Raw genomic sequence first — 20876 nt, forward strand, 5'->3', positions numbered from 1 at the left:
AGCCAGACCAGGGGCTGCACCTAGGGATTGGGCCTGCCCTCTGCCACCCAGGAGCAGGCCTAAGCCAGCAGGTCGTTATCTCCCCAGGGGTCCCAGACTGTGAGAGGGCACCGGCCGGGCTGAGGGACTCCCTCTCCCCCCGAGTGCACAAATTTCTGTGCATCGGGCCTCTAATATATATATATATATATATATATATATATATATATATATATATATATATATATATATATATATATATATATCCCATTCTGCCTAAACTTATCCCCAATATGTTACCTGGTGCATGTGGATTATAGAAAACAACATAGACTGATAAACAGAGACAGATCCAAAGAAAGAGAAACAGCAATCAGACTATCAATCCCCAGAGGGGAGGGAGGGGGTAAGGGGAAGAGATCAACCAAAGGACTTGTATGCATGCATATAAGCCAAACCAATGGACATGGACAACAGGGGGATGAGAACATGAGTAGGGGTGGGGGGTGGGGGTTAATGGGGGGGATAAGGACACATTTGTAATACCTTAATTAATAAAGAATTTTTTTAAAAAAGGGAATTAATTAGAGTTCCACCCTCTGCCTGCCCTGGGGCCTCATTCTGAGAGAGGCTCTGAGAGCAAGCTGGGATGGAGGAAAAGAAAGGGAGAAGAGGCTGTGAGCTGGTGGGCACTGTGTGTGTCTGTGCATGTGCAGTTGTGAGTGAGTGTGAGTGCGGGCCCCACCTCATCCATTCCTGTCCCTGCTGCCACAAGTCATATATATATATATATATATATATATATATATATATATATATATATATATATATATATCTCCTATATATATATATAGGATTAGAGATGACTTTGGGATCTTGTGTTGTACTGACTTGTTCCTCTGGGTTACAGCTCACCATGGCCTCTGGATACACCATGATGGACCCCATCTGTCTGGTGGAAAATCAGAATAATCAGCTGACAGTAAACCCAACAGCACTGGAGATTCTAGACAAGATCTCTCAGCCTGTGGTGGTGGTGGCCATCGCAGGTGTGTATCGGACAGGAAAATCCTACCTGATGAACCGCCTGGCAGGACAGAACCATGGTGAGTGTTGTTCTGGGGCGGGGCCATTTGCTTGGAGACAGTGGTAACACAGACTGATCATACCTCCTTCAGAGTCATCTTAAAAGGAACACCACTGCTTCCATTGAAAAAAAGTTTTAACTGTCACCACCAAATAGATATCTTAAACCCCATTGCTCCACAAAACCTCACTCTTTGAGCCAGTAACAAGGGGTTCCCCACTCTATCCAAAGATCTACCCATTGTTCTTGATACCACACTTGATCTTAGCCAAAAGGCCTAGAAGCAATTACCCATTGTTCTTGAACCCGTCCACTCTTTCTGTTGTGGAGCTCAGCTCCAGCAATTATTTCCTTCTTTTCCCTCATCACTTTTGTCCTAAACTTCAGGGCCTTTTAACTAGAACACAAATATTATTCAACATGTCCTGTTTTTAAAAAGGGATGGGATGAACAACAGACAAAACTATGCTAGTATTCTACATATCCCATAGCTCAATGGGACTACCGTCCATTTTTTTGCTTTATTTCTGAGTAAAACTTTCCTAAATTATACCCTTTTTTCTTTATCTAGTCCTTTCAATATGTGAACTATAACACAGAAGAGTGCACAAAACATACACATATAAAAAGTTAAAAAATATAAAGTGATCATCTATGTAATCACTGTCCATATCAATAAACAAAACATCACCGGCACCCAAAAGCCCTAGGTATACCCTGTGACACCTCACTAGAGCTCACCAATGTTTCGATTTTCATGCTGCATGCTTTCACTCTGCCTTTTAAAAATGGTTTTACAAGCTGTGTATGCATTTGTAAGAATAGCTTAAATATTATAAAATGGGTAATCCATTCAGGTATTCTTTGGAGTCTTGCTTCTTTTGCTCAACAAAAAGTTTAAGTTTTAGCTAGTTTGTGATATGTATCTATAATTTATTTATTTTCACTACTTTATAGTATTCTATTGTGAGAAGATACCATCATTTATTTATCCATTTGTTATTGATGAACAATGGTTTTGTTTCTAGTTTTTTACTTTTATGAATGATGCTGATATGAATCTTCTTGTTTATATATCCTGGTGATCATGTATTACCTTGTGTGACAAACCCAGAAATAAAATTGCTGGGTTATAGAGTATATATGTTGTCAGCCTTTCTAGATACTCTCAAACAGCTTTTTCAACTTTATATGCAATGTATACATTTATTAGCAGTAATTGATAATTCTCCACATCCTCATAAAACTTTGGTGAAAGACTTTAAAATTTGATGATCTGATGACTGTATATGTGCACATATTTGCTTCATTACAAATAAGTTTGAGGATCTTTTCACATATTAATTTTCTCTTTTTCTATTTCCTATTTCCTGAGGTCATTTTTCTTTTCTATTGGGTTGCCTTTTTTTGTTCTTATTGATTTTTAGAACAATCTGCCTATGTCCTGTAATTCATTTCTCTCTATGAAGACCACACACCATTTTTTAAAAAAATGTCTTTCTTTGTGTCTCATTAGCTCAGCACCATTAGGGGTTAAACCTCAATACACTGCACTGCAATGATTAATAGCAATATCTCTAATTGTCCTCTCACTGAGTCTCTTTCTGTCTCTCTCCTTCTCTCCTTTTCCTCCCTTTCTCCCTTTCTCCTTTTTGCTTCATAATCTTTCCCATTTGCTTCCAACAAAACATTTTTTCTTCATCTTTCCTGTAGAGAAATTCTAGATCACCGATCAGGGGAGAATACTTTGCCTTGTCTGTCTTAAATTAATTAAAAGTTCTTTTTTGAGAACCCCAAGGGAGAGATATCAGTTAAAGTCTACTCAAAATAACATCAGGTGGTAACAAGGTTATGTCTCATGGCTGAGAAGTCCCACACCTTGAAATACTTTAACACACCTAGGTTTAGTCAATAATATTTTAAGAACTAACACTGTGCCAGCTGGGTCTTTGAAATATCAGTAGGAATACCTTGCAAAGTATGTGATTGCCTAACCACTATGCTGTGCAACTAAAACTATCAAAAAATAATGTTGAAAGTAAACTATAATCTAATAAACAACAATACCTAAATTGTGATTCTACCACCCAACAGAAAAAAAAAACACACAAAAAAAAAGGTTCGTGCCCAATCAAGGTCCTGGAGGAATACCAGGTCACTACACTTTCCCCTTGTTGATAACTTTCTTTGAGGGTTTTTAACTCATAAGTGAGAATGATGATCTCCAATTACACCTACTGTTTCTCCCTGGGGGCACTGGGAGTGCAGATTACTCTGTATTAATTAGCAAACAATCAAATGCTATCAGGATGTAGAAGAACGCAGACCATCTCAGGCTTTATACACTCACTGTAGAGACCTCAGTGGATTGCTGAGAAAGTCCCAAGCCTCAAAATTGAGTGGCTTCAACCAGGCTGAACTAACCTCTCCTACACATCCCAACATTTCCATTTCTAGTACCCATTGAAGGAAACATTGGCCTATGGTGGGTGTTAAAAATGTTAAACTGCTGGACAAGATATATCACACGGGTTGTTGGGTATGTCCCTCACAAGCTCCCCAGCTATAGTTTTAAGACTTTTGAAAGAGTAGCAACCACAATTCACAGGTGTTTTCTGCCTTCACTTCCATTATATCCCCACCTGAGGCAAGGGGAAAACAAACAAGCACCTCATCATTTCATTGCAGAAGAGAGAAGAAATGAGAAAAATTCAGGAAGAAAAGGGAAGAAAAAATCGAACAAAGCTGATTATCAGTCCAGTTCCTGGAAGGACACAGAAGAGCCTCTCAAAGGCTAACTAATGAGTATTTATTAGAGGGACACGTACAAGGACATATTCAGGTCACAGGGAATTAATAGGAAATGAGGAAGTACCAAGAGGGTGGCAATAATAATGGCCAGGTTACTACAGTCACTCCTATAGCCTGAACAGCCAAGCAAAAAGGGAAACCAGAATGTGGCAAAGACCAGCACTTTTGGATGGAGTGAAATGAAAGGGCTGTGACCCACTACTAATATACAGTAACAGAGGCACTGGGACAGGGTGGCTCACTAGTCTCATGCTGGCACCTCCCACTGGTAGAACTCTACTAGAATGTGAATGAGAAGGGAGCTCTTCAGTGTCAAAAAAAAAAAAAGACTTTAATGTCAAGAGGGGTTACATTAATTTTGTAATGTGACATAGCTTGAGCCATTGATTGATAGTATGGAGTGAATAGGAAACACAGCGTGTTTCTTGAGTAGGTCATTAATATGAATAATGATTGGATAGGCTGTCCTTGCTGAAACTGAAGCAACCTTCCTCCCAGTCTGGCACTCACATTCTGATAACTTTAACCAATGTAACCTATGGGCAGCCTGGACTATCTGCTGTTACTCTATAGCGCTTTCTCTAACTTTGCAGGTTTTCTCCTGGGCTCCACAGTGCGGTCTGAAACCAAGGGCATCTGGATGTGGTGTGTACCTCACCCCTCTAAGCCCAACCACACTCTGGTCCTTCTGGACACTGAGGGCCTGGGCGATGTGGAAAAGGTAAGGCAAAGAGTCTTCTTTGTTCTTGATGATCCACTTACATTTTAATTTGCCACCTTAATTCAACTTCTATGATCTATTTCTATAAACTGCAAATCCAATTAAGAATAATGAGCTTAAATTTTGTTTCCTTGAATTTACTTTCCTGGAAACTCAGTACTTTCCTTATTAGATATATATGTTCTTATTTCTACTCTTGGTTGAAAGTTACAAGATAACAAATACTTATTGTGCATCTAAATTCTAAGCTATTGTCTTAAGTACTACAGATATGCATGACTGAGGAAAAGGCTCAGAGACTACTTGGGAGATATGAAATAAGCAGTGTTATCAGTACAGGGTATAATGGATACAAGGAGTGACATATTTAACTGGTCTTCAGGATAAGAAAAACATTCTGGAGGAAGCTATAATTATGGGATCAATGCACTCTATATAGTAGTCAAGGTGCCTAAGATTGATTGTCTTAAAGGTAGGAAACATAAAAATGGGGTTTTATTAAAATAAAATATTTAAATAATCTCCCAAAACACTTCAGCTACACCATCCATGTTAATTAAGGTGTTAGTCCAAGTCTCTGGGCTTTAAAGATGAATTCCTTCCTGACATCTATACATTTATGACCTAGACCCATCAGAGCATTGTAAATGGGATAATTTTAGGTATTCTGTCTTTGCTGTGTTAGCTGCAGTCAATCTTGTGTTCTTATTTGTATTAGCCAGAGTTTGAAGTGAAAGTAAGAGCTGTGGATTTTTGGCTTCCATTACCCAAAAAGGAGTAGGGGCAGAAATTTAGATACTCTGAATTTTCATATTAATTTTTAATTGAATTTATTGGGGTGACACTGGTTAACAAATATATACAGGTTTCAGGTGCACAATTCTACAGCATGGTATCTGTACACTATATTGTATTTACCACCAAAGTCAAGTCTCTATCCATCACCATTTATCCCCCCTATTCCCTCTCCCAACTTCTCCCACCCCTCCCTAGCAGTCACCACACTGTTGCCCTGTACATGAAATCTTTCTTTTTTTGTCTTTTTTCTCAATACCTACAACTGCATCCCCCATGCTTTCACCCACCTCCAACAGTTGTCATCCTGCTCTCTATGAGTTTCCCTCTAAGTTGCTTATTGGTTCATTAGATTTCACATATGAGTGATATCATAGGATAGTTTTCTTTCTCTAAATGGCTTATTTCAGTGAGCATAATTCAGGTTCAAAGTACTCAATAATCACCTCGATATAAGCCCAAGATGGTTTACTCATTGCTAACAGCTTGTAGTTTACTAAACCTTCTTCTTTTTAGCTGATTACATTTGTAAAGAAGCCAAAACATAACTGTCAACTGATAGCAGGAGAAATACTTGCTGTCCTTACAACTCTAGTGTCTTTAGCAGTATCCAATTCTATTGCATAGTCACTCATGATTTACCCTGAGTGTGTTATGTTCAGCCTCATCATCTATTCCTACCACACACATAACCACTACTTCAATAAAACAAAGTAACATGTAGTACCTTTGTATTAACACACTCTCTGACAATTCTGATTGGCTTCTGTAGATCCTTCCCCAAGCCTGGTCCTTTTTGCTCCAGAATTTCACATTCTGTCTGTTCTTTAAAGCAAAGCCCAACTACTTTCAACTAATGGGATTGTATCTCATTCTGACACGATCCCTTCTTGCCCTGAAATCACAAAGTAATTTTTCTGGGTTTTGTATTCCCATTTGCCTTTTATGTTATTACATTGGCTTGCACTCTTGGCAGAGCTGATCACCTTGGATGCATTTACATGTTACCATGTATATTGGCGCCTCCAGCAAGTCATCTTTGAAAGTGAGAGATTTCCCTATGAAACTTTATATCACCAAACTAAATGTGGTATGTGGCATTTTTTAAATGCACAATGAGAAGTTAGTGAATGTAATTGAATAGCATTTGTGTCACTAATAAGCTCATGGTCAAGAGAAAGTTGCAAAAAATCATTACCCACTTATCACTGCATCCTTCTATGTTCTTGAGACTCTTTTAAATGTTTGACACACATTTACATAGTCATTCACTTCTCTTAATTGCTAAAGAACACGAGCCATGAGAGGCGACAATGTGAATACCCAAAATGAGGTTTGAATTTACTACCATCTTCACAGTGTATGTTATTTGCCCCACTGTTCAGTGTTAATAGAGCTGACAAAGTGTATGAATAACTGAACAGTAGAATGAACTGTAGACACCTAAGTCCTCTTCTGTGCACTTTCTAGGGCGATTCAAAGAATGACTCATGGATCTTTGCCCTGGCTGTGCTTCTGAGCAGCATGTTCCTCTACAACAGCATGAACACCATCAACCACCATGCCCTGGAGCAGCTGCAGTATCCTTCCAGGAAATGAACCACCATGTGACATGGAGGCTATGGGAATGTAACTGAGACTATTTTGTTATTGTTTTCATTCTTTTTTCCTCATGTCAATAATTGTGGTTGAGGAGAAAGGGACACTGGGTGAATGGGACTGTTCATAAAAATTATTCCTGGGTAAGGTCTGGAAATTTTGCCAGGAAACATTTCTCATTCCTTAGCTAAGATCTCAGCTATGTGACTGAACTAACAAAGCTAATCAGAGCAAAATCTTCTCCCAGCTCTGGTGAAGCAGGTGACTCAGACGAGTTTGCGAGTTTCTTTCCAGACTTTGTTTGGGTTGTACGGGATTTCATGCTAGAGCTGAAGTTAGATGGTCACACCATCACTGAAGATGAGTACCTGGAGAATGCCTTGAAGTTGGTTCCAGGTATCAGATAATGGTCTGGGTGGTGGAGGTATAACATTTGACTCTTTGTTTCAAATTCACATTATATTTCTGACCAGAGGACTGTAATATAAAGTTCTATACGGTGGTCTCTGACCTTCAGAGATAACTCGCTGGGGTGTAAATACACATGGCAACATGTAAATGCCTCCAAGTTGATCAACTCTGCCAGTAGTGAAACCCAATGTAGGATGTGGTCAGTGAACCCTATGGTACAATTCTTAAGGTAAATTTTTATTTTTTATTGCATTGAGGCCTGTGCTAATGGTGATATGAATATGACAGTTTGGGTATGGTTTCAATTATTATCAATACAGAAAAAACTCAAGTGACTAGAATTAAAGCTGGCTGAGGAAACGTACTATACAACATTGTACCTGAGATTTTAGGAAAATTGACACCGTGAAACATTTGAGGATAGCAACCAGGGCTAAGATATCCAAGGGATCAAATACTTGTGTTCTGATTAAATTTGGAGCTCCTTTGCTTGTATTTGGAGAAAAATGCTCATCATCACGGAAGACGGTCACAAAGATACAGATATCAAATGACTCATTTTTAAAATATATTTCATGTTGTCTATTTTAGTGGCCTCCAAAATTAAGTTATTCTTCTAGTAAGACTGTAAAATCATTTATCTCTCTCTCTTATAACATCACTCTCTTTAGTCTATAGCCTATTATTATGTTAATAGAATAAATAAAAAAATGGGTGGTACCTGCAAGCACGTCCAATTCTTCTTATTTAATATTTTATATATTTATTGAAGAATCATTTGTTGAACAACTGATATATGCCCAGAATTACTCAGTGTGACATTATCAAGTCCAATATAATCTGATGTAGAGAATAGGTGAAGTACTTAAGTGGCATTATATTAAGCTCATATATTTATATAGTCTCTATTTGTTACTTTAATTTTTAGAAATTTTTCTTTCTGCTCTGAGTATTGTGTGTCCTGGCAATATCATAAATTACCATATATGTATCAGGAAATATTTGACTCTGACTTTAGAACCCACATTATATTTTTGACTTGAGGACTATAATATCAAAAGTATTTCTGACAATTTTGGGGATTAATGTATCATTCAAAAATATCTAATTAATAGTCAAAACTTTGGACACCATAGAAGGTCTAAAGGAAACAATCACAACTTTCTTCAGATGCTATGAATGCCTCCATGCCTCCTCTTCTTCCTCAGAATTATTTCTTTTATTCCTGGCTTTGCACAAAAATAAAAATAAATCGGTTTTGGGGAGATTAGTATTACATTCATTTTCATGATTTAATAGAAGGATATATGATAGCAGAGAAACAATGATGCAAAAACCCCTAGAAATGTATGCCCTTTCCTGAAGACTGTCTCACCAATCACTGCTCTTTTTATTTATTTTTTCTCTACAGGCGAGAATCCCAAAATCCAGTATTCCAACATGCCTAGGGAGTATATCAGGAAGTTCTTTCCCAAGAGAAAGTGCTTTATTTTTGAACGCCCTACAAATAACATAAACTTATTACAACATATGGAAGAGGTGTCAGAAAACCAACTGGAGTGCAGTTTCCAGGTTCAAACCAAAAATTTCTGTAACTACATCTTCACAGCTGCAAAAACCAAGACCCTCAGAGAGGGAATCATTGTCACTGGAAATCGTGAGTCTCCTTTGTTACAGCATGTCCTTCTGCATTTTTCTTCATGTGATGAAACTGTGACTGTGCTCAGGGTTTGTCAGTAGTTCTGTTTCCTCCTCTATGGGATATGGAAAAGCAGAGATTCATGCCACACATAGACATGCATGTTTTTCATTAAAGTTTCCTTATCTGAGGGATTATTGAAGCCTAATGTATCTCATGAAACTAATACACGAATGACATAAGCACAAGTTGCTCTTAAGGAGAGGAATCTGCATAATGATGACATGAACAATGAGATGAGTGTATCCTGGTGAGGATATAGAAGATATTTTGTGAATTTAAACCAGTTAGAAAAAATATATAGCAGAACATAAGCCACTGAACATTCATTAGAGCTTGAGAAGAAAATATAACTATAGCCTTATGTGCAGGACAAGATTCATAGATCTAAACCACTAGAGCATACCTACAGTGTCCTGGGCTGAGATGTACCCATGCTTGGTTTAATATTTTAGTCACCATCCTGAAATGTTTTTTTTTTTTAATATGGGCCCACACTTTAATTGGAAATTTTGAGGAACCAAGATGGCGGCATAGGTTAACGCCGGAGTTTGCTGCTTTGAACAACTACTTCAAAAGTGAAACTAAAAGACGGAAGGGACATCACCCAGAACCACAGGAACGCTGGCTGAGTGGAAGTCCTACAACTAGGAGGAAAGAGAAACGCATACGGACACTCAGAGGAGGCGCAGTGCTGAAGTCAAATTCTGAGGTGCGCAGTGCACGGAGTGGGCTGGCGGCGGAGGGTGAGGTTGGCGTTTTCAATCGGGAGGGAGTCGCAGACTCTGAGCTCCAGATACAGGCGAGTCTTTAGGGACCCAGACTCAAACGGGAGAAGCGGGACTGTCTGGCTTCGGTCAGAGCGAGTGCAGCTTTCTCTCAGAGCTTTGCAGCGGGTGCTGGGACTCAGAGAGGCAGAGCCCCTGGGGACAGGACTGAGAGCCGCCATAACTGCTCTCTCCAGCCCACCCTGTTGATCCTGTGCGACCCGCCCTGCCCAAGCCCTGCACAGAGGCATTTGCCGGATAGCCTCAGGCAAAGGCTAGATTAGCACCTCCCTAGAGGACAGAAGTTCTCTCACTGCTGACACAGCTGATTCTCATAGCCACTTGGCCTGGAGGTCAAACCCTCCCTGGGATTAGCTACAACAATCAAGGTTTAACTATAAGACTGCGAACAAAGACCACTAGGGGGTGCACCAAGGAAGCATAACAAAATGCGGAGACAAAGAAACAGGACAAAATTGTCAATGGAAGATATAGAGTTCAGAACCACACTTTTAAGGTCTCTCAAGAACTGTTTAGAAGCCGCCGATAAACTTAATGAGATCTACAAGAAAACTAATGAGACCCTCGATGTTATATTGGGGAACCAACTAGAAATTAAGCATACACTGACTTAAATAACGAATATTATACAGACTCCTGACAGCAGACCAGTGGAAATTTTGTTCACAAAATTATATACTTTACCTATCTGTAAAATAAACTCTATTAAAATTTATTCCTATTGGAAAATAGTTCCAGGAAACTCTTGGATATAGTGGTTGAAATCATTAAGTTTAAATTATCATTGGATGAATTTGAGAACCATAAAATACAGAGTGTATAGGAGATACAATGATGTTATTACAAGGAAGTGAATTTATCTTATATAATAAAAGACTAATATACAAATCAACCAAACTGCTGAACGACTGGTCGCTATGACATGCACTGACCACCAGGGAGGAAATACTCAGGGCAGGAGATGCCCCTTGGTGGTCAGTGCGCTCCCACAGGAGGATAACTGCTCAGCCATGAGCCAGGCTTATGGCTGGAGAGCACAGCAGTGGTGGCAGGAGCCTCTCCAGCCTCCAAGGCAGCACTAAGGAGCAGGGAGCTGAGCAGTAAAGAGTTGCGAGCAGCTGGGCAGTAAGGAGTGAAGGGTCCCAGACTGCGAGAGGGCATAGGCCAGGCTGAGGGACGCCCCCCCCCTGCAGTGCACGAATCTCAGGCACCAGGCCTCTAGAATAGTATGTAAAGGAGGAGGAGACAAGAATGAGGACAAGTGGAAGATGGGAAGGAAAGAAAAAAAAGAGAAAACAGAAATCCTCATTTCAATAAAATTGTTATTTTTAGAATACTGATCTCTAAAGCTTGTGAAACAGTAAGTAAGAACTTCCTGCCATTCCTTAAATATCATGCCTCATTCAGGGCTGGGGACCTTGGCAAAGGCCTATGTGGATACCATCAACAGTGGAGCAGTGCCTTGTTTGGAAAATGCAGTGATAACTCTGGCTGAGCATGAGAACTCAGTGGCCATGCAGGCAGCCGACAACTACAGGCAGCAGATGGCCCAGAGAGTGAGCTTTCCGACAGACATGCTGCAGGAGCTGCTGGGCCTGCACACAGATTGTGAGAAGGAAGCCATTGCAATCTTCATGGAGAACTCCTTCAAGGATGACAACCAGGCATTCCAGAAAAAGCTTGAGGTAATAGGTCTTTGCATATATCCTTCCAAATTCCTGTTCTTTTAGATTGATGCCTACACATCCCCTTTTTTACCCATAGTCCATATGTTAATCATTTTAAAAAGTTTGGATTCATATGAGTGAATGGGCTCTGTAGACTACTATTATTCATCCTTTTTCTGAATGATTGGTTCTTTATTTTCATTATGGCAAAGCTAACTAACATGTGCTTATAAACAGTTACAGAAACACTCAAGTTATTACGTCAAAATTCTTCAGGAGAGTTCCTAGCACAACATATATGGGTGCTCTGCTCTGTTTACCAAGAGCTGAAAACAAGATTTAGATGTTGTACACCTGAAACTAATATAATATCATTAGGAGGGTCTTGGGGACTCCTCCCCATCTTCAAGGCAGCAATGCTGAATTGTATCCTTGTCTTGTTTCTAATATCTTTGACTACCTCTCTGCTACCAACTAGAGAAAACTGCTTTTAAAGGCTCATGTGTTTAGATATGCCCACTTGAGTAATCTCCACTTCTTAAAGTTAGCCAGTGCCATATAAAAAATCTAATCTGATGATCATTATCTAGCATATGTACAGGCCTAGAGACTGTCATGTATGGATGCCAGGAGGGAGAACTCTTGAGGACAACATAATTCTGCCTAATAAAAACACCTTCACCTTGTTTTTGAGCCTGTCATTGACCATCCTACGAGTTACAAAACTCTCACTTCAATACAGAAGAAAATCAATAAGATTATAATTTTTCAAGTATAGCAAAACATTTCTTTCCCTATATTTCTGTACAATCTAGCCCTCATTAATATAATTCATGAGGACTTCAAAACTCTGTTTGGTGAACACTTACCTCATTAGTGAACAATTGGTCTACTGTGTACATATTTTTATCCATAGCAATCCAAGTTTGCAGAGGAAAGTCTACTTCCAGTCACATTGAACTTTCCATTGCTCATTGCCAATGGATAGACCACTGTTAATCTTATGACTGATAAAGGAAGCTTGATATTACTGGATTGCATATTTGATATTTGCTAACAGAGTTGAATTTAAAGGTTCCCATCAAAGAAAACACAATGTTTATGACTATGTAAGGTGACTACAATAGTTAGACATTGTGTTGACCATTTTGCAATGTATACAAATATCAAACCATTACATTATACACCTGAAGCCAATATAATGTAATATCTCAATTGAAAAAATAAAGGAACCCTGGACTTCATGTCTACCAATGCTATCATTTCACAAATGTTGAGCTTGAACCCAAGACAACTGAGGAACTTTCCACAGGTCACACAACGAATTCGTCTAAACTGTGACTAAAATGAGCTTCTTGAGAATGGTCTATGGTTCCATGCTCCAGTCCAACTCGATGCCATCAAACTGCTTCTTCCAAGAAGATCACACTTGGCTCTTCCTTCTAACAGCCTCTTTCTTTTGTATTTCTCCACATTTCTGTGACAGGGCATCATACAGAAAAAGAAGGAAAATCTCTTGCTGAAGAATGAAGAGGAATCTCTCAAATATTGCCAGGCTCAGCTTACACAGCTTTCAGAACCGCTGATGGAAGGCATTTCGAAAGGAACTTTCTCTGTACCTGGAGGGTACATTCTCTACTCAGAGGAAATGAACAAGGTTGAACAGTCCTATGAATTGGTGCCCAGGAAAGGAGTGAAGGTGAGGAATAAAATGAGGGGGAAGACTAGCCAATAGGGTCAGAAAGTTTTTGTGGATTCTTTTGAAAATCTAAGACAATAGGACCATTTGTGAAGACATAGAAAAGTATAGCGATATATGTACATTTTTATCTTTTACATCTACAGTTAGTTGAATACTCTTAAATAAGCCAGAATTTCCCCCTAAATATAGAATTTATTATCAGGAATGTAGGTGAAAGAGAACATGTCTTTCATTTAGGAAACAATGCAATAGTTTATCATGCTGTATAAGGGATACATAATTATGAAAAAATGTTCTCAACAAGATTATTATTTTACCTAAAAAGGAAATATAAATAGTCAATGGGATTGGTAGTGTAATGATTATCATGTAATTAAAAACTAATAGTGATGATAATAATGATAGAATGATGGTGATGGTTGATCTATATTGAGCACACACTTCCTAAAGCAAGTATATTTTTAGGTTGATCATTTAAATTGATTATCACTTTAATCTTTAGAATAATATGACTTTAGGTACCAATGTCATCCGCATAATACAGTCGAGAAATGAGATGCACTGAGAAGCTTATAAGTTACCTAAGAGCATAAAGCCAGCAAGTGGTATAGCTTGTGGGCAGGTCTGTGTACCTGCCATGCAGTCAAATCTCAGAAGGAAGTCTAGCACAGCTTCTTAGAAGAGGAGGTAGAAGGTATAAATTGAAGTATTGATAAGTATTATCTGAGTAAAGTAAGGGTAGATGAACATCCACTCAGCAGAAAAAGAATGTGCAGAGATTTCATACAATTGAGGTGGAGTGTTTGTAGAAATGCCATAAGTGGCATCATTAAGAAGAAGCTAGAGTTTCCAAATAAGGTTTTTTTCTCCCAACTAAAGATGTTGGATTTTTAATTGTGGCCCTGGAAAGAAGGGAACCAATGTTGGGTAAGAAGGATGAAGCATTTACAGAGTCAAATTTGTTGTTTTATTGAACAACTAGAGCCCTGCTGCCTGAAATTCATGCACTGGGGGGTGGAGGGGGAGTCCCTCAGCCTGGCCTGCACCCTCTCGCAGTCCAGGACCCCTCTCTCCTTACTTCCCACCTACAGCAGAGGTGGAAGAGGCTCCCACCACCACCACTGCGCTAGCCAGCACTCCTGGCTTCTGGCTGAGTGATGTTCCCCCTGTGGGAGCACACTGACCACCAGGGAGCAGCTCCTGCATTGAGCATCTGCCCCCTAGTGGTCAGTGTGAATCATAACAACCGGCCGTTCTGTGGGTCATTCTGTTTGGTCGATTTGCATATTAGGGTTCTATTATATAGGATGATTTTCCCAGCAAGAAGAGTCTTTGCTCCTTGTTTCCTCAGGCAATGGAGGTCCTCCAGAACTTCAAGCAGTCACAGGCTGCAATAAAGGAATGCATCCTGCAGGCTGACCAGGCCTTCACTGCTTGGGAGAAGGATCTAAAAGGTACAGGGCAGGGATGTGATCATGGAGGGCAGGAGAGGGTCCTGCAGTGCCCTTCAGTGTGTGAGAACAAGTCCTTCTTGAAACAAGGTTTTTCCACAAAATGATTAGAACAACTTGGTTAAATCAAAATATAGTTTTAATTGCTGCTTCAGGCAATCAGTGCCTTTCCATCATGTTCTTAAACATGTTTTGCTGGTATTGTTAGTAAAAATATTCAGAGATTCCTCTCTGCCATTATAAAAGCATTTTAGTCTCCTACCTTTGAAGGGTACAGCTATTTGAAGGGTATAACTATTATTTTCTTCACTCTGTAAAACCACTGTGAAACAGCTGAAAAAGCCAAGGCAGAGGCATCTGAAAGAGAACAGGAGCTGCTAAGAAAGAAACTGAATGACAAACAGCAACAAGTGGAGGCTCAAGAGACAAGCTTCCAGGAAACAATTGCCCAGATGAACAAGAAGATGAGATAGACAAGAAAATGACTGAGAGAGCAAAAAGAAGATCTAAGGGAGAAACGGGTACATCTTGGTGGGCAAAACCTGAAGGACAGTCACCTAGTTCCTCATGAAGGGAAGACCAAAAATTAAAGTCATAATCCCTGAGCAAATTCCAAAGGCATATGATTCAGTGAAATGTCATTCCAAGGCACTATGTCTTTAAAACTCAGCACCTTCTGTGGTACTAGAATTAGGGAGGTTTCAAATTGCGTGACCCAGAATCATGAGTTGCTGTTTGTGGTGATTATAGGGTCCTATTGTGTCCCCAAATGAGTAGGACTTCAGTTCTTAGGATGTTTGGTATAACCATCAAAGAGACCTGACATAGAGCCATCTGTTCTCAAAGTATCAGATTGTATGCGATATGAAATATTGGATAATGAAAGTTCTAAAATGTGCTGCATTGGTTTCCACATCTGCCTGCTTCATTCTACACATCCAGAGTAAATGCAGTTTTTGTCCCTACTTGGAGTTTGATAGCCCCTGTTGTCTAGAGAGTCAGCAGTTCGCATTATGTGTAATGGCTGTCGTCATCCTACTTCAGTGGAATCAAGAAATAGTTAGAACTAAACCTCTATCATTCCCAGTAACATCCTTAGGACTGAAACACATCGCTGGTCTAGGTGTCAGACCTGAGCCAGCCCCAAGTCTTCCTATTACCAGTGAGATCCTACTAAGGGAACTTAGGAAGGTATAAACCAAGGGTACTCCTGCTACCAGATCTAGAGGTTTGGAAATATTAGACAAAGAGCTATTTTAATTCTATAATGGTTGTTATATGGTCATAAAATTAAATTGAATTAATGCATGTATTGCTGTCTTTTGCTTAAACCCATAGTCTTTATTTCTTAATTATAACTTCCTCTGCATCTCTAGGAAGAAGAGATAAAGAAGAAATACAGAAAGGAAGAGAAAAACATGGAAAAAAGAGGTGGAAGGTGAGAGCAGCTAAATACATTCCAGATATCAAAATAATAAATTGTACTTCAAAATTAGGAACTCCGCTATTTGAAAATGCACACTTTTCATTCTTTTAGTAGGATGAAAAGACAAGTCACAGATTGGAAGTAACTATTTGCAAACGACACATTGGATTTAGGACTTGAATATTTCAAGAACTCTTAAACTCAACATATATTTTACTACTTGGAAAAGCAAACATCCCAATAAAAAGGAAGAATATAATTTAAACAGACACTTCACCAAAAAATATATTTAGGTGGCAATACTCACAGTATACATCATTAGTTATTAACAACATCATTATTTATTAGAAAAGTGGAAATTCAAGCCACAATGAGATATCACTGTGCATCTATTAGAATGGCTAAAATTAAAAGGACTGAACATCTCAAGTATTGGTAGGGATGTGGAGCAACTGGAACCCTGATACTAGTATACTGCTGATGGGAATGTAAAATGATGTCACTGGAAAAAAGTTTGTCAGTTTTTTAAAAAGTTAAACAAATACCTACCATGCAGAGTAATAATTTTTCTTCTATATCTATCCCCAAGAAAAATGGAAGTTTGTGTGCATACGATATCTTTATTGCTAATAGCCATTAACTGAAAACAATTTCCATCTGTTGTATTGTCCATCAGTAAGCTAGACAAGATGCCTTAATGAGCCAATTAGTTAGGACTCGTTTTTATTGCGTGCAGGTTCAGAGCAGAATACCTCTGTCAAATTCTGAACACCCAAAGGAGGAAGCATTCTTCTTAAATATCTTTTCAGGTCCTTGTGTAAGTTATTTTTACAGATAATTTGTAACCTTGAGTACATATCATATCTAAGAAACACCTGTCATATCTATACAGACAACTTGTAATCTTGAGTACATATCATATTTATATAGACGCCTGTAACCTTGGATGAACAAACACTTGGCATGAGAATATAGAAATATTATCAGTATCAGCTTATTAGCCTCTTACGTTAGATGTCTAGCTTGCAAGGTCAGAGAGTTAAGTTTATCTTTTCTATTATTTAAGCCAAAAAGCAAAGTTATTTTCTAAAAATAACAGAGCTGACTTATGGAACAAGGGACTAGCAAAAATAGCAGAGAATTTCAAACAGCAGTTTTACAAAATAAAGGTTACTATGCTTCACACCCATAAGTGAATGATGAATGGATTTTAACATCCTATCTAATAAAAGACAAAAAGGGTAATTGACCGTACCTTTGCTACGCTTCCCATTGGCTAATCAGGGTGATATGCAAATTAACTGCCAAGAAAGATGGCAGTTAACCGCCAATAAAGATGGCGGTTAATTTGCATACATAGGCACCAAGCAACGGAGCGAAGCCGGCTGGCCCCGGCAGGAGCAGCGAGTGAAGGCCGGCATGGCAAGCAAAGAGCAAAGAGGGAAGCCCGCCACACTGGCCTCCGCCATGCCCCCGGGGCCCGCACACGGTGAGCAGCCTGGGGCTTAGCTCCTCGCCCGCTGCACCGGCCCCTCCCTGCGAAGAGCGAAGGCCTGGGTTCCAAGCGCTGGAGGAAAACTGGTGCCAGCAGCTAGGGGAAGGGGCCCCCAAGGGGCCCCAGACTGCGAGAGGGCACAGGCCGGGCTGAGGGACCTATTTGTGCACTGGCCTCTAGTATTCATATAAGAGAATACTACTGAACAATAAAAAGGAATACACTATCAATCCATTCAAGAATGTTATGAATCTGAAAAAATAATATGTTGAGTGAAAGTAGGCAAACAAAAATGTCTACATACTGTATGATCCTTTTATGTAAAATGATAGAAAATGCAAGCTATTCTATAGTGACAGAAAGCTGGGCAGTGGTTTTGCCTAGGGGTGAGGGTTTATGTTCAGGAGGGAGGAGTTTCCTAAGGGCATGTGAAGTTGAAGATATTTCTGAATGATGGGCATGCTCCTAACTTAATTGTGTTGGTGATATAACAGGTGTATACTTGTATCATAGGTAGATAAAAACTAAATGTGACAGCATATTGTATTACTACTATACTGCAATAAAGCTTTTCAAAACAAAACACAATAAAAACACTCCAGATAATGGGAAGCCTAGAATTGTTAATGTTAACCATATCAGTGCACCTAAAATTAAAGAATACTAAGTATAGTTCACAGTTCTAGGGGATTTTTTAAACTGTTATTGTGGGAACCATGCCAGATCCTGGATAATCAAGGCCATTGGGAGCACAAAGGCCTTGCTATCAATACACCAGAATGACCTAAGGCTGCTCTGGGCATGTGCCTGAATGGAATGTTCAAGGACTCTGAGCCTGGGAATCCTAAGCAGGACAACATACCATGAGTGGGTGCAAGAACACAGGCACACTGTGCCCTTCTGTAGCAAATATGATTGATGTCACTGTTGGCACAAAGCCTTCTTTGTCTAAATAGTGTAAAAGTAGGTTACTGACCAGCTAGCTAGTTAGCTGGAGTAGGCTGAGGTGGGAGTGAGAAGAAGTCTGCTGGAGTATGGAGAGAGAGACCCTAGGATGGAGTGTGTGAAGAAGTCTGCTAAAGAGAGAAGATGAACAGGAGAGACAGCTCATCTGTCAGACAGCTGCTGAGCCAGAGGGCTCAGATACTACTATGATGTGAGGCGGTGAGTCTAGGAGGCAGCATGTGACTGCTCAGATAATAGGTGTTGGTACAGAGACTGATGCTGCTTTCTGGGAAATATATATGTTCACCAGCCAGTGTCTGGCTGCCTGCCTGTATGGCCTTTGCTGTGAGGACTATTCTTCTCTGATGGTTATATGACCACTGGATTATTCAATAAAGACGTATTCTTATATACCCACTTCTCATCTTCCAAGACCCTCTGCCAAGCTCTGCCCAGACTCAGAGCCAGTCAGACCATCAGAGCTGTGAGCTGCTTTTGCTACTGGCTCTAAGAGTTATTTATAGTCATCTTTTGCTTACTTGGTGCAAAAATTATCACAAGAAGTTTTTTCTATGAAATAAGAATAAAACAAAAAGGATGGTTTGAAAGGTCACCTAAAGCTATAACAATTTAATCCTTATGTTTCTCTGCTTCTTTTGCTTTCTCAGAAGTTATAAGAAAAATGTTGGCTGAAATGGAAAGGGAACTCAACAGATCATTGAAAGAATTAGAAGAGTTATAAGGTACAGATGAAATAGTTGATTGAGAAGATGGAGATGGATAAGGACCAGGCAATGGCAGAGCAAGACAGGATTCTAAATATTAAATTTCCGGCATTCAACTGTGTCATCACCATTTTATCATCCACTGCACTGAATCAAAAACATGCTTAGAAGTTAGAGCATTATGTCAAATTAAGGATTTTTCTGACCCAAACACTAGTAGACATTTCATGACCATATACGCAATTAATCATGTAATTACATACCCAGCCTTTCTGTATCGTCCTGTTCTTCAGGCTCAACTATGAGTCATTGTTGAGTCCAGATATCCACCCAGAAATACAATGTGGACTGGCACAGGCTCCAATCTCCTCAACCTATTACTGTTATCTTGCTTCCAACTTTCGGAAAGTTGTACTAAGTTCACTGATGAGACATCTGCCATGACTCTGAATCATATAGTAACCTTCCCTATAGAATTCATTCATCTTTCTCACATTCGTAGACAGATATTTGAGAGGCCACACTACATAGATCAGAGATGAAGGAAAAAATGATATAGTTTCCAGGAAGACTGTGGTTCATATGGGTGAAGAGGAAGTAAGTTTTTGAAATTTTTTTTAAAATATATTTTATTGAATTTTTACAGAGAGGAAGGGAGATAGAATCAGAAACTTGGATGATGCGCTGCCTCCTGCACACCCCCCACTGGGGATGTGCCGGCAACCAAGGCACATGCCCCTGACCGGAATCGAACCCAGGACCCCCGAGTCCGCAGGCAGATGCTCTATCCACTGAGCCAAACCGGTCAGGGCAAGTTTTTGAAATTTATTCACAAATGAGTTTCAAAAACTCATGAAGGATTAACATAGGTATTGAAAAGGGAAGTAATTTGGCAAATGTGGGAAATGTTTTACATTGTGTAATTTCAATCTTCATTTTTTTTCCTCTCAGAATTATTTGTATAAGAAATATCAAGGAGAAATACCAGAAAGAGATCAAGAGAACTTAAAATGAGTTAAAGATTTTACACCAGAAAATAAAAGATGAAAAATGTACCATACTCTGAAAATCCCAGGAACATAACTTCTTAAACAGATCTTTCCCTTCCATAGGGAACACCTTGACTGAGCAACTTCTGAATGTCACACAGTTGCCACTAAACTAAAATTAGAATCATGATGTTTGCACTTTTGTTGAACCAAAAAGTTTGCAAAGATGAAATAAACTGCAAAGACAGTGTTTCCCTACAGAGTGATTCAATTCCTGCTGAATACAGTAATAATGATGAGTATGATTCTTTCATGGATTCTTTATTTGAAAGCATGGTTACTGAGTCTAGAGACACATTAAATTATATAATGAGATGCATTTTACAATGAGGAGATATCAGGTGGGTTCTGTTCAGGTAGATCTGCTCTCCCTCACATACCTCACCCTTCTAAACATCCTAAACCCCATGCTATTGCTTAAGGGTTTGCTTTGGTTTTGGGATAGGGTTGGAGTGTTGTGAATTTAAGGCAAAGCTGATGGAAGTGAACAAAGCCATGGGACACACTGATCATCATTCCTGCCAAG

General features: G+C 39.4%; 3 protein-coding genes across 5 annotated transcripts in view; all 3 read left to right on the forward strand.

Moving 5' to 3' along the window:
• Positions 1-16148, forward strand: part of LOC132230857 (guanylate-binding protein 6-like) — a 39303-nt gene extending 23155 nt beyond the window's left edge. The window contains exons 2-11 of the mRNA XM_059688950.1: positions 890-1085; positions 4471-4598; positions 6864-6973; positions 7192-7388; positions 8815-9060; positions 11298-11575; positions 13044-13256; positions 14611-14713; positions 15044-15231; positions 16087-16148. Of these exons, the coding sequence (XP_059544933.1) occupies positions 896-1085; positions 4471-4598; positions 6864-6973; positions 7192-7388; positions 8815-9060; positions 11298-11575; positions 13044-13256; positions 14611-14713; positions 15044-15183 (1605 nt within the window). The 5' untranslated portion in view covers positions 890-895 and the 3' untranslated portion in view covers positions 15184-15231; positions 16087-16148. The remainder of the gene's footprint in view (positions 1-889; positions 1086-4470; positions 4599-6863; positions 6974-7191; positions 7389-8814; positions 9061-11297; positions 11576-13043; positions 13257-14610; positions 14714-15043; positions 15232-16086) is intronic.
• The window catches only part of LOC132230859 (guanylate-binding protein 6-like), a 349236-nt gene that overhangs the window by 12102 nt on the left and 316258 nt on the right, over positions 1-20876 (forward strand). The gene's annotated exons all lie outside the window — the stretch shown is intronic.
• LOC132230850 (guanylate-binding protein 1-like) overlaps positions 1-20876 on the forward strand; it is a 71765-nt gene that overhangs the window by 12101 nt on the left and 38788 nt on the right. The gene's annotated exons all lie outside the window — the stretch shown is intronic.

The sequence above is a fragment of the Myotis daubentonii genome, chromosome 3 (assembly GCF_963259705.1).
Source record: "Myotis daubentonii chromosome 3, mMyoDau2.1, whole genome shotgun sequence".
In the NCBI taxonomy this organism is placed as follows: Eukaryota; Metazoa; Chordata; class Mammalia; order Chiroptera; family Vespertilionidae; genus Myotis; species Myotis daubentonii.